Source organism: Lithobates pipiens, unplaced genomic scaffold (assembly GCF_037356315.1).
Source record: "Lithobates pipiens isolate NorthernLeopardFrog02 unplaced genomic scaffold, aLitPip1_a1.2 Scaffold_18, whole genome shotgun sequence".
Lineage (NCBI taxonomy): Eukaryota > Metazoa > Chordata > Amphibia > Anura > Ranidae > Lithobates > Lithobates pipiens.
This window is the reverse complement of record NW_027507758.1, coordinates 382265986-382280653: the sequence shown is the minus strand read 5'-3', so window position 1 is coordinate 382280653 and position 14668 is coordinate 382265986. Positions and strand designations below refer to the sequence as shown.

General features: G+C 40.5%; 1 protein-coding gene across 1 annotated transcript in view; it reads left to right on the top strand.

Moving 5' to 3' along the window:
- The window catches only part of CSMD1 (CUB and Sushi multiple domains 1), a 2539710-nt gene that overhangs the window by 1631419 nt on the left and 893623 nt on the right, over positions 1 to 14668 (top strand). The window contains exon 10 of the mRNA XM_077487775.1: positions 4172 to 4293. Coding sequence (XP_077343901.1) covers positions 4172 to 4293 — 122 coding nt within the window. The remainder of the gene's footprint in view (positions 1 to 4171; positions 4294 to 14668) is intronic.

Below are 14668 nucleotides of genomic sequence, written 5' to 3'. Positions count from 1 at the left end.
TTAATATACGCTTATTGCAATTTTTCTTTTACCAAAAATTAGTAGAGGAATACGTATCAGCCTAAACTGAGGAAAAAAATGTTTTTTATATATATTTTTTAGGGATAGATATTATAGCAAAAAGTAAAAAATAATTTAGCGTTTTTTTCAAAATTGTCGCTCTTCTTTTGTTTATAGCGTAAAAAATAAAAACCGTAGAAGTGATCAAATACACCAAAAGAAAGCTTGTGGGAAAAAAAGACGTCAATTTTGTTTGGGAGCCACGTCGCACAACCACGCAATTGTCAGTTAAAGCGACTCAGTGCCGAATCACAAAAAGTGGTCTGGTCTTTGGCCAGCCAAATGGTCTGGGGCTTAAGCAGTTAAAGGTACAAAAATATCACATGAAAAATACAGACTCCCTAAAGGCAGATGAAGATTCATGTGCGTCAGCACCAAATCAAGCAAACAACGACTTCAGCTCCATCCATGGGCTATAATATGACACAGTGCCATGATATCTTAATCTTCCTAATACCATATTATGGACACTAGATGGAGCTGGAAATCCTAGGAAATAAACATATTAGGCAAATTATGGCCATTATTCATGAGAACTGTGTGAATGTTTGAGACATTCCCATAGCAATGTTTTTTTTTTGTTTTTTTGTTTTTTACTTGGACCACTTAGTATATCTAAAAGCATTTTTTTTTAAACATAATAGGAAAGGGTAAGAACCCATGTCAGATTTTTATTGCTGTCTGTGTCCCCACTAGGGAAATTCACCCTTTCCATTTTCCCTAATATTTCAAAATAAGAAAGGAGATATGGGCTGTCACCAGAACAGGAACAGAGAGGAAATCTTCTAATGGAGTCAATTGTTCTGAAGGCAGCTGTCTTTAAGAGGGGATTTTCTACAAGACAATAATAAAGAGAACCTTCCCAATGGGGCCTGGATTGCCAAAAAAAAGCCTGACTATTGTTTAACTCCATCCTACTCCATCCAAATATTTAAAAAATGGTTTTAGGTTTAACTCCCTTGCCTGAACCCAGTTAACACCTTACCTAAAGCCTGATGGGTTTACTTCCTCTTTCATTCCCTGCAAAGGCAAAGCATAATGGACTACTATGCATCGCATAGTAGTCCATTATGTGTCACTTACCTGACACAGGAGCCAGCGAAGTCACCTCTGTCCCCTGTAGTCCGGCGCATCCATCTTCTCGTGGGGTCCCGCAGCTCCGCCGCTGTCATTCAGCGAAGCCGCGATGACGTCACTCCCGCGCATGCATGCGGGAGCCGACACGCGTGGCATCTCCGTTGTTGAAGATGCCGCACTCAGTGCGCCTGCACGCCGCTGTCTACGGCGCATGCGCCGTAGACAGCGGTGCCTGTCTTCGGGCAAATATCTCCTAAACCGTATAGGTTTAGGAGATATTTCTTGGACCTACAGGTAAGCCTTAATCTAGGCTTACCTGTAGGTCAAAGTGTGTTGTAAGGGTTTACAACCACTTTAAATAAGTTACTGCCTATTTTATAACCTCCACTAAAATGTAATTATAATCCCATTTGTTTTTTAACACTCACCCCTGAAACTGTAACACTTTCCCTCACCTTTAACCTCCACATTCCTAACTCTAAGGCCGCGTACACACGGCGGACTGTTCTCCCAACTTTGTCCGCTGAACAGTGTTTCAGCGGACAGTCCGCTCGTGTGTGGGCTTCAGTGGACAGTTTCAGAGGACAGTCTGACGAACAAAGTTTTTCGGAATTTCCGTAAGACTGTCCGCTGAAACTTGGTTTGAGCGGACAGTCCGCTCGTGTGTAGGCTTGTTCGTCAAACTAAGTTCCGCGCATGCTCAGAAAGGATTTACACGCCGAAGGTTGCATTGCAGTGTATAGGACTTCGAATCTCTCGTCCCGTCGTACGTGCCGTTCACGTCATCGCGCAAGTTTTCAGCGGACTGTTCGTCCGTCGTGTGTGGTCGAGTCCGTTCATGCTAATTTTGAACGGACTGTTTGTCAAACTGTTTGACGAACCTAGTTGGGCGGACAGTCCGCCCATGTGTACGCGGCCTAAGCCTAACCCCTAAAGTGAGCCTTACAATTTGTCCAATACATAACATCAAACACTATAGTAAATAGAGCTTGCTGGGCTATTTTTACAGTAGTCCAAATAATGCAAAATGTAATAAATTAAACAGTGCAGAGTAGCTTTATAATATGTTAACATATCAAAAGTAATTGAATTTCTAATTGTAACATTTTAAATAGGCCCCTTATTGACCAACTATGACTGGGTAGAAAATTGAAACCCAAAGCAGGTTTTCTATGTTTTTTTTTTTATGAATCTGAATTGAGTTGGCTATCCTAAATCTTCTACCAAGCTCATATTGTTGTCTGTTTACCAGTTAAAGATATCCATCTTCAATATTTGATTGTGCTCTTCACATATCAGCAAAACTGAGTTTTTCCTTAAACTTGTGGTGTAAATTAAAAAATCTTCATCATTTTTTCCATCTTGAAAAAAAGCAGTGGGATATCCTGTTTCCCCCGAAAATAAGACCTAGCGTGATTGTCAGTGATGGCTGCAATATAAGACCTACCCTGAAAATAAGACCTACAAGGACTTTAACTAGGGCTTATTTGGGGGGTAGGGCTTATATTGCAGCCATCACTGACAATCACGCTAGGTCTAATTTTGGGGGGAAACAGGGTAAGTGAAATTTCACAGATGTAAAATTAATTATTCAGTAATTGTGTGTGCTTAAGTATGCAATAGGTTTTAAATCTCTAAATGTTTTAAAACATCAAAAAAGTTTTTTATTTCACCAAAAAGAAAAAGCACAGCTGTAAAAAATAAAATAAAACCATACCTCCTAAATATACAGTGAGTACAATTTTTATTTTTTTGCAAATATCACCTAAGCTACTCAATAAACTAATCTGAGAGTTTCACTTCTGTGAAATTTAACAAATGCATATTCTTAATTTTTATTTTTGCTAAATAAAGTTCACCAAAATAATTCTGTGTATATCTAGTTATCATTGCCACTGGGACAGAAAATAAGGGGAAATCAAACATTTGAATTTGATTTTAACTGGAAAAGGAGTAGAAGGTAATTTGATTTTAACTGGAAAAAGGAGTAGAAGGTAAATATTCCATTGGAGATCCCTGTTCTTGTGACCTAAGATTTTCATGTACTTTACTAAACTTTCCCTAATGGTTACACAGAGTATAATAAAAAAAGGTAGCAATCATTTTTTCACAACATCTAAAGCCATTTTTTTCTCTAGAATTTAATTTTAATTGGAATATCCCCTGCATAGTTTAACTGTTGTAAGAAGTGTTTCTGTCTGTTGCCTAGATTTTATAATTTTTTTTGTATAGCTGCTCCAATTAAGAATTGCAAAACCAGGTCAGACTGTTATTTTGTTGATCTTTAACCACTTGCCAACCTGCTTATACCGATATACGTCGGCAAAGTGTCATGTTCCCGCAAAACGCAGGTGGCTGGAGGCGATCGCATGCATGAGAGGCAGAAGGGGGATGTGTGTGTGTGTAAACAAATCTCTGTTCTGTCAGGGGAGAGGATACAGATTGTTTGTTCCTCTTAAGTAGGAACAGCGATATGTCTTCTCCCCAATCAGTCCCATTCCCCCACTGTAAGAAACACTCATGAGGAAACACATTTACCCCCCTGATCACCCCTACTGTGAACCCCTTCCCTAGCAGTAACATTTACACAGTAATCAGTGCATTTCTATAGCACCGATCACTGTATAAATGTCAATGGTCCCAAAAATGTGTCAAAAGTGTCCGATCTGTCTGCTGCACTGTTGCAGTACCACTAAAAATCACAGATCACTGCCATTACTAATAAAATATCAAGAATTGTTCTTATTTATACTATTTGTGCAGTTTTGTGTTTTTAAGCGTCTTTTCTTTAAGTCATATCTTATATGCCTTAACAGTGGAAAGATTTAAAGTTTTGAATTTTTTTTATTCCTACTTTATTATGTGCTGCAGTTCTTGGATATAATGTTCAGTAAATAAATTGGGCTGCAAAGAAAAGTTAATTAATTCTGTAAAATTTAACTATTATAATTTATTTTTATCAGCTGTGTATATGCACCAGAAAACATAGTTATTATATGTTTAATCTTTAAATGTAATAATATTGTTTTTATAGCACGAACATGTGGATCAAATCTTCAAGGACCATCTGGCATTATAACCTCACCTAACTATCCAGTTCAGTATGAAGACAATGCACATTGTGTTTGGGTGATAACAAGCATAAACCCTGATAAGGTATGATGTATTTTTTTGATGATTTGTTTATGATGTATAAGTTATAGTTATCTATGCCAATGTTCTGCCATTTACATTACTAACCATTCTAACATGGTAACATTCCCTATCCCTAAGTTAGTAATTATTTCCTCTATAACGGTATTGATGTAGTCTATAACTTATCAATCAATCATAAAATCAATCAATAAATATACTTTTAAGGACATAAATCCACAACAGTATTGCAAGGTTTAAAGTTGAAATGTGTAATAAACTTAATTTAACCTTTCTGAAGATGAAAAAAATAATCGAATCTCAATTTATACAAATTCAAAAATCATATACCATGATAATAGAGACAAATAGGTAGATAAATCAACATTCCCCCAAATATGAACAGGAATTAACAACCGTGTGATAAAGTTGATTCATATAGTGTGAACAATCAGAGCTATAATACTCCCCAAAATACCTGTAATTAAAACCCAGAGAAAAGAATAGACAAATTGTATTAGCAAAATAAAAAGGGGAAATATAAGAATCATACAACTTACACAAAGCTGAACAGAGAGAAAATTGAAAGAGCAGTGATGATAAACAAGGCAAACAAAGTAAATTCTTTTAACTTGGGACTGGCCTGTTACCTCATCAGGACCACTGTGAACTCTGCCTACTCATACATGGAAAGTTTGAGTTATGAGATTTAGAAATCCAAATGTATACCTGTTTTAAAAATGTACAGTATGTGAAAAATATAACATCTATATTAAATTACTGGTAGGTTACTTATCTAAATTGGTCCTAGTGTGTGTATGTACTGTATGTATAAAGTATATGTGAGGTATAGGATCTTAAATTGTAGACTCCTTGAGGCCAGGGACAGATATGAATATACATTATGCAATGTAAGGTGCTGTATAAATTGGTGATGCTACCTAAATTGTCAGCACTGTATGTAAAATTACTGAATTAAATAATATAAAAATTCATGTAGGTGAATATTACAAACGGATCCAGGTAAATACATGCTTAGAATGTTTCCAGGCTAAATGAAAGAAACCTATACCCTACTATTGAGTCTTAATGCTTAAATAGGCAAAAAATAAAAATAAAAAATAGGTGGAAAATGTTCTACACCCCAACATTGAACCATTTTCATAAACCTTTTTTTTTGCACCCCTTAACATTGAGACTCTCCTGACAAATCTTGTATTGTTGCTGTGTAATAATATTAATAAGCAATATTTTAATGCTTTATTATTACTGTCCAACTTTGTAAGCTCCTACAATCAAAAACATTGAAAAACATTGAAAAATGAAACTATAAAATAACCAAATTGCATTGATGCTTTATACTTCTATCCTGCTGAGGTTTTGAATCTGTGTTTGTGTAATTTATGTGTTTTGTGCTGTATAAATATATAGTATCAGTTTTATCTTGTAGTGCTGGGTTTTGAAAAGACACTGAGTAGCAGCAGATGGCACCAAAATTAATGCAGTTTTTGTTAGTGTTCTTGCTACATTGACACCTCACAATATCTACCTATATCAGAGGGGAAGAAGAACATGTCTAATTAAAAGTGGGATGATTTTAATTATGTTAGGAAGCAAGCATAATATATAAAAGTTATTACTGAAAATAAATTTCTGTTCAAAATCCTCCAAATATATTCATGCTATGATGCATTGTGCAATTACACAAAATTGCAAGTGAAGCTTTGGAAATGACTTTTATGTCATTAAGCTGCTGACACTTGAACACAAATTTGCTAAGCTTCATTAAATCCACAGCCTTTTGTAAGTTTACAACTTATTTCCAAAGACAATTAAAGGAAAACATAACAGATGTATAGTTACCTTATATAAGTAAGACTGACGCCTCATGGGCGGCTTCCCAGCCATGCCTGAAAATGCCACAAAGCGCTTGTTATCTGTATATGTTAGGACCATGTTGGTCACACTGGTTAAAGTTTTAACAGCGTTTATTTTCAGTAGGCCTATAAATTCACTGTAATTGTTGCATATATTAAAGCTGAACTACAGGAAGATATAATGAACACAATTTTATCCTATTAAGTATGAATCAAAACACATTAAAGCTACACTCCAGGCAGATATAAAATACCCAAATTAATGCAGCTCTGTATTCATTATTATATCATTGACTGTATAAGCTGTGCATCTAGTGTAAGTGTCTGAATGTGACTTGGTATCAGCAATCCTCTATACAATCCTTTGTACAGCAGCACTGAGAGAGGGAAGAATAGCACTTGGGGACAATCAGGGGTCATGCATGCAAATGTGATGACAAAAAACGTGTTGATAGGAGAAAAGAACAGAAGGATAGCCCCGTTAGTCTGCTATTGCTTTTTCATTATTCAGTCAGAAGATTGAAAAGTGGAAAGAGGACCTTGTATTCCTTAACTATATTATTGGACGGTGTTATCTAACTGCTCTGTGAGACAGCTGTGTAAATTTGAGGATGAAAGAAAATAAAGATAAAATATTTCCTTTGTATATGTTTTATCTGTGTAGTTAGCTATTTGTCTGGAGTAGGGATGAGCCGAATACCCCCCTGTTCGGTTCTCATCCAGAACATGCGAACAGGCAAAAAATATGTTTGAACACACGAACACCATTAACGTCTATGGGACACGAACATTCATAATGTAAATAAAAAGTGCTAATTTTAAAGGCTTATATGCATGGTATTGTCATAAAAAGTGTTTGGGTATATGGGCCCTACCCCAGGGGACATGTATCAATGGAAAAAAAGTTTTAAAAACTGAAGTTTTTTCGGGAGCAATGATTTTAATAATGCTTAAAGTAAAACAGTAAAAGTGTAATATTCCTTTAAATTTCGTACCTGGGAACAGGAGAAACAGGCAGAGGACCAGCCCGGCCAGCCTTACCCCAGCAGTGGGAGAAATACAGAGACTTTTTGGGCGATCCTAGCCCAAATTTGCGGGTCCTAAGATGGCGGACCCTCGTCCACAGTGGACCTCCAGTTATGTATACAGGAGTTGGAGGACCGGAATAACTTGCGGCTCCGGGACCTTTCAGAAGCCACGGGCTCAGAGGACCTCCTGGCTACAGTCATAGACATATTTAAAAGAGTGGTGGGTGAGCAGCTGCCAGAGCGGGTGGAGGTAGATAGTGTACACAAAGCCCTTAGCCCCTGTTCATCTGACCCATCCAGGCCTTGGGATGTGATCTGCAGGCTGCATCATTACATCCACAAAGAGGCCATAGCCGGGAAGTGGGCGAGCTTGAATTTGATGGAGCTACTGTAAAACTCCTGCCTGATATTTCAAGATCCACGCTGCACTGTAGAGCCCTCCTGAAACCTCTCCTAGATCTGGCCAGGAGCCGATATGCGACTTATTGTTGGGGCTTCCCTATGTTGGTGACCTTCCTTAAAGACCAGAAGGCATTCATCCTAAGATCCCCAGAGGCGCTGCCTGCTCTGTTTGTTTTTCTTGAGGCAGATCCGAGGGGAGCTCCCTGACTGGCTGGGATACTTTCCACGAGCGCAAGGACGCCTGAACACAGGAAGACCTGTTGCTCCGCAGCTGCAGAGACCATGAGGAGTGCCCGGCGGCCACGTTCCCTCTCCCAGGATGACTCCCGGGAGGCGTGAGTAACTTTTACCTGATTCTGCTACCCCGCTGCATCATCTTGCATGACTTATTGCCTCTGTTCCCTGCCCGGAAGTTTTCGCTGCCGTTGTGTGCCGACCCGTTGCTTGCCTAAATTGTGGGACCTGCTGCCCACACCACCGGTGCGGCTCCCCCTTATCTCCACATGTTTGTGGCAACCCTCAAGCCCATCACGACTCCTGTTGGCGAGCCAATGTTCTCCACCTACCTGCAATCTGGGGAGCATTCACTTTCTCACAGGATGTGACGGGAAATTTTCATTTTGACTTTAGCGGAACTGGGACTGGCTACGTGATCGAGAATGTATGCACGTTCCTCTTGTATCGGTGCTGATCCTAGGAGCCCATCTTCTGCCTTTGTTCCGTGCTGGAGGAGCACACGTGCTCTTGGGGCTAGTGATGCTCCTTTCCGGGACTGAGCCTCCACTGTCTCAGTCTGACGAGTTGGCATTACTTGGAATGGTGCAGCTAGTATGGAGCCTGCCAGGATTTTGATATGACACTGTGAACCCATATTCTTACCAGAGGAGATATTGCAAAACGTTCCAGTTATGTGCTAATCTGATTTGCCCTTCGGAAACATTACAGTTGATTGGATTGCCCCCCTGTTTCCATGGCTATCTTGCCCTGGATTTGAGACGTTATTTGTTAAGGGGAGATACAGGTGGCACGTGGGTTCAACACGGAAATAAGACTTGATGGCGGGCATTCTACCACATTCTTGAAAAGGGAAGGGCTTTTCTCACCTGGGAGGGGCTGTTGGTGGTTCAGGGGTGGGAGGGACGGGTGAGCTGCCAGACCTGTTGGGGGGGAGCTGTCTATGGACTGAGGATGAAGTGTACCCTGACCTGGGGAGCCCAGGTGCCCACGTAGGGCCTAGCTCGGTTAAGTAACATCCTTCTGTCACATTTATTATTAATACGCTAATGGTTGGAGGGTGACGTTCCCCCTGGATGTGGGATTGATAACAGACTTCCCGGCTGGGAGATTGCTTCTCCCTTCCACCCTAGGGGGTTTACCCAATTCCTACTTTAAAGGGTATGACATGTATTGTACTTGCTGCATGGGGGGGTTAGTTGGTTATGTTCTAGAGTTGGCTGGAGTGTTCGGCCATTGCCCTGCGTCATGAGGTCAAATCCTGGGTCATGGTGTGGCATGCAAAACGTGGGGCTGGTTTTGTTTTCATGCCTTATCTTTGAATACAAGTTAGTAGCTGTTATTTTACATGCCTAACTTTTCCTTTTCTTTTAGTTCTGGTTATGTTTTGTTGCTTCTGATGTTTGTAAAAGTGATGCCGGGATGGGTAGGAGGGTAGGAGGCCTGGGACTTTACTTTCCTGGTTACTTCCTAACCCTACCCCATATAGGCCAGTGTATACATTTGGGGCTCTGACCCGGTATGCACCTTAAGTGTTAAAGCTTTATTTTTTAGATTTCTTTTATAAAGGGGGCCGTTTGGTTGGATACTCCCCCATAATCTTTCCCCATCCCACTCCTCTCCTCCCCCATCTTCCCTCCTTAGTTGTAAAGTCGTAAAGTGTTCTCCCTTAATGCTAAGGCTTTGAATACACCTGAGAAGAGATGTATGCTGCTGCAGGACCTTAAAAAATCCCACGCAGATATTGCCTTTATACAGGAGACACACTTTAAAAACGGCAGGCTCTACTTCAAAACAGGTACTATGAGTTTATCATTCTACTAACCCCACTTCCAAGTCAAGAGGGGTGTCCATCTTAATCTCTAGCAGGTTACCATGGCAATACCAAGATGTAGTAGTGGACCCTGAGGGGTGCTTTGTGTTCCTTAGAGGGTTGTTGGATGAGATCCAGTTCATACTGGCAACAATATATGCTCCTAATGAACACCAGGACAAATTTATCAGGCGCACAATAGACAAGCTGTTGGAGTTTAGAGAAGGCCAGTTAATCCTAGGGAGAGACTTTAATATCCCATTGATCCCCTCAACTGACACTTCTATGGGAGGTTCCTCCATATCCCCTGCATGTAGAAAGCGGGGTAGCACAGGTCCTCCATAATGCCCATTTGCCAGATGTATGGCATATACAGCACTCAGGGGAGAAAGCCTTCACCTTCTACTTGTCTCCACATAAGGTATACTCTAGGATAGACTTATTATTAATACCCTACGACCAACTACACCTGGTGAGCGCTATGTCAATAGGTCAGATCACATGGTCAGACCATGCTCCCATCACCCTGGCATATACCCTCACTGAACGGCCTTCCCCTAGATCACAATTCTGGCATTTAAACAAAGCCTTCTACAAATGCCTGAAGTTATGACAGATGTGTCCAGGGAAGTGGACCATTACTTCTGGGAGAACGGCACGCAGGACTGTGACCCTGGAGTATTGTGGGGGCCCATAAGTGTGTTATCCGTGGGGTCCTTATTAAACACGGGGCGTATATAGAAAAGAAAAGAAATGAGCAACTCATCAGCCTCCTCTGTAAACTGGCCTCTGTGGAAGCACAACATAAAAATGCGCCCTTGACACTTGAAACGGAGGTGGGGATGCTGCGCATGCAAATAACGGATGTGCTGCAATACAAAGCCAAGGTGGCTCTGCAATTTTGCCGCAAGCTCTCATATGAATCGGGAAACAAATGTGGGAAATTGCTGGCCCGGTCAGTCAGGGAGATTAAATCGGCATCTTATATCCCACAAATAACTAGCCCTGACGGTCGGAAAGCCATGACCCCATCCCAGATCTCAAAAGAATTTAGTGACTTCTACTCAGCCCTGTATAACCTACTGAGCCCAACATCTACTCAGGCAATCGCAGACAGATATATCTCTGACTCCCAGCTCCCGTCACTCCTAACAGAGACTCAGGAAATACTTGACGAGCCGATAACACTAGCAGAATTACAAGTGGCGGTAAACTCTCTAAAGATAGGGAAAGCCCCGGGCCCAGTTATATCGCTCAATACTATAAAGCCTTCTTCCAAATTTTAGGTCCACGTCTAGTGACTTTTTTTAATGCTCTAGGCTCTGATACCAATTTTCCCAAAGATATTCTGAGAGCATACATATCCCTTATTCACAAGGAGGGCAAGGACCCAGGCCTTTGTGGCAGCTACAGGCCCATTTCCCTCTTAAACACAGATCTGAAGTTATTCTCAATGATTATAGCCACCAGATTAGCACAACACCTCCAAAATCTGATACATCTTGACCAGGTCAGGTTTGTACCCATGAGAGAGGCTTATGACAATACCATTAAGATTCTTAATCTCCTTCACACAGCAAAAGCCAATAAGACCCCTTGTGTATTTGTGAGTACTGATGCCGAAAAGGCCTTTAATAGGGTGAACTGGAACTATATGTTCTCAGTTCTCTGACACATTGGCTTGGGAGATAAAATGCTGAGATGAATTAGCAGTATCTACTTCGGCCCAGGTAAAGGCAAATGGTGGGCTCTCAAGCTCATTCTCTATTGGAAATGGTACGAGACAGGGGTGTCCATTGTCCCTCCTGCTTTTTGCCCTTTTATTAGAACCATTTCTTTGTACTGTCAGATTGAATCCGGATATTGCAGGGCTGCAGGTGGGTACCCATCACTGCAAAATTTCTGCGTATGCAGATGATCTATTATTCTCCTTAACACATCCTAGAATATCTTAGCCAAATCTCCTTTGGGAATTTAAAGTTTACAGGGCGATCTCACATCTAAAGAAAAACTTCGGTACGCCTGAGGCTATGGGAGTAGCGGTTAGTCCTCACACCTTACTGGACCTTTGGACCAAGTTCAGTTTTAACTGGACGGACACAGCATTAAAGTATCTAGGCACGAAGATGCCTTCTGATATTTCTCAGATGTTTGACCTCAATTTCCCCCCATTCTTGGCCAAGACCCGAATTCTGTTGGAGAAGTGGCATACCGGTCTACATTCTCTGAATGGTATAAACAAACAAAAAGTGTCAATTTTGCAAAAAAAAAAAATAAGTATAAAAAAACGCTTTTATTGATCAGTTTAGGCCAATATATATTCTTCTACATATTTTTGGTAAAAAAAAAAAAAAAATTGCGATAGGCATATTGATTGGTTTGCACAAAAGTTATCACATTTACAAACTATGGGGTAGATTTAGGGACTTTTATTTTTCTTTATTGTTTTTACCAATAATGGTGATGATCAGCGATTTTCTAGTGGGACTGTGACATTGTAGCAGACAAATATGACCCTAAATTACACTTATTACATTAGTCAGTGCTATAAAATGCACTGATCAATGTAAAAATGACACTGGAAGGGAAGGGGTTACCATTAGGGGGCGATCAAGGGGTTAAGTGTGTTCCCTGGGTGTGTTCTAACTGTAGGGGGGATGGGCTACCAGGGACATGACATAAATCACTGTTCCCAAATACTGGGAACAGTAGATCTGTCATGTCTCCTGTCAGAATGGCGACCCACTTGTTTACACTGGCAGATCCCCAGACATCGAGTCCGTCCGACCCCTGGGCAGTGAGTGTGATACTTATACTTCATTAAGGTGCTATTAGTTCATAAAATAATTAAAAATCCATAAATAGTTCACAATTTTCTGTGTTGAAACCTTTCACCTGTCACCAATAACCTCCAATTCCAAAACCATGTCACCACACCATATGTTCAAGTCTCTCAGAACTCTCACCTTAACCGCATATCAATTAGGCCTTATAACAATATATTGTACTCCTCTATTCTTTATATTGGTATCTCTTGCTTCTCCTATTCGCTAGTGCCCCTCTTTAGTTTAGTTTAGTCCTCCTCGATATGCAGGATGTGTATATGGCTCCTTATGTTAATACGTCAGGTTACATACATTACAGACTGCATAACTCACAATGGGGAGGGTGGGGGAGAGATGCACAGGCTCCCGTAGTGTAGTATTAAGCCATCAACTTTCTAATTTATTTAAAATTAAATGCACTCACATTCAATAAGTTAAAAACATGTTTCAAACATTAAAAAAAACTATTCCGGTGTCTTCTTTTGTTACTTCCGGTTCTTGTCAGCTTTTCCTCCGTGCTACGTCATGTTAAAAGTGACTTTATCAGGGGGAGAGGCCGGCTGACTGAATGTCCCTATATAGTGCCTGCAATTCTTATTTGTTAGTGCCCATTTTGTTGTGGGATGTTCCGTTGGCCAAATTCTCTTAGTTTTCTGTCACTATGTTATGGCAGCCATATTCCTGTACATTATAATGATGTAACGCTGGAAGATGCCAGAATAACAAGGTTTTTTTTCGTGCACCTGTCTCCAGGGTCAGTGATTTCATCTTTAAAGCAGATCTTAACAGCATCTGAGCACTACAAGCATTTTTAATATTTAAAGAAAACCATCCCCCTTCCATCAATGTCTCCATACTTTATTTTGTTGAGAAAACCCTTCCTCGTCGCCTCCCCTCCTGAAGGCTCGTGGCATGTATGACATCATTTGCCTAAGCAAGAAATCAGGAAGTAATTAAAGAAATGTGAAAACAATAAAATAAACAAGTAAATGCAATATGCTTTCCTATCTAATTACTACTGGGAGCAGCATGAGGATTAAATATAATCAATGTTTATTTATATGTGTCTGCCTCCTCCTTGTCAGTTCCATTGCGGTTTATTACTTACAGGTACTCTGTTGCTTGGAGGCAGGGAGAGGGAGGGTGCTGATTATTTTGATCTTTCTCTAATGCTGGGCTGAAGATGAAATGTAGTCTCCTCAGTGTCAAATGGCAGATCCAGGCTGTCTGGTACTGAGGGTATGTGGGGAAGTGCTCCATCTTGGAAGTTCCCTCTCCCAGACTTAAGGAAGAAGTCTGTGGGCCTTTAGGGACACAGCTGCTTGTTTTTCTTTTTGTGACATGTTCGGCAGGTGACAGGTACCTCTGTGAGTTGCTGTTTCCCTCAGTGCAGGAACACAGCACAGAGATTATGCTGCCATACTTGGCTGGAGCCAATCCATGCTGGTATTAATTTTCTTAATACACTCCCTTTTTGTCAGTGAACAGTGTGCCCCATCACCTGGGTACATGTACAGCCAGCTACATAATATTAAAGGTTTGTTTTTACTGTGCTAGGTTGTTCCTTTCTCACTTTTTACTTTGTAAGTAGTACATAGACCTCAGAAAGTGCACCAGAATGAAGAGGCCCTTTCCTAGGTCTATTACCAGTATACTTAAAGTGTTCAGACCCCTGGCCCAGAATGAGAAGGGTGGAAATGGCATAGATCATTCTGGGGCAAGGCTAAGAGGGCTTTCATTTTGGTGGGCAGATACTTCCCATAAAGCCCTGCCTTGAGTTTAGAAAGTCATATTGTTAAAGGAGAGGGCTGTTTACAAGCCTGCATTCCAGGAAAAAGCTGTTTACCTGGACTGCCTGAAAGATGCAATATGTATCTTATATTTTCTTCAGACTGGTAAGTCTTGTACCTGTGATGCTACAAACATGTATTGCACTAAGGGATGTAACATTTGTAATTTGAATATATTGTAGTGATTGATGTTGTTATACCTGATTGATATTGCTGGTGTCTGATTACTCTTGATTCCCACACCAGCTTAAAGTAGTATTAAACCCAAAACTAAAAATGTAATATATTGCGGGTTACCGAGTATTAGATGTGGTGGCTGCATTGGTCTTCTTTTTTTCTGTTGGTAAACTGGCCAGTAATACATTTCCTGTATTAGAGTGCTCCCCCTCTGAATGAAGGAGCACAGGTACACCTTTGGACAGCAACATTG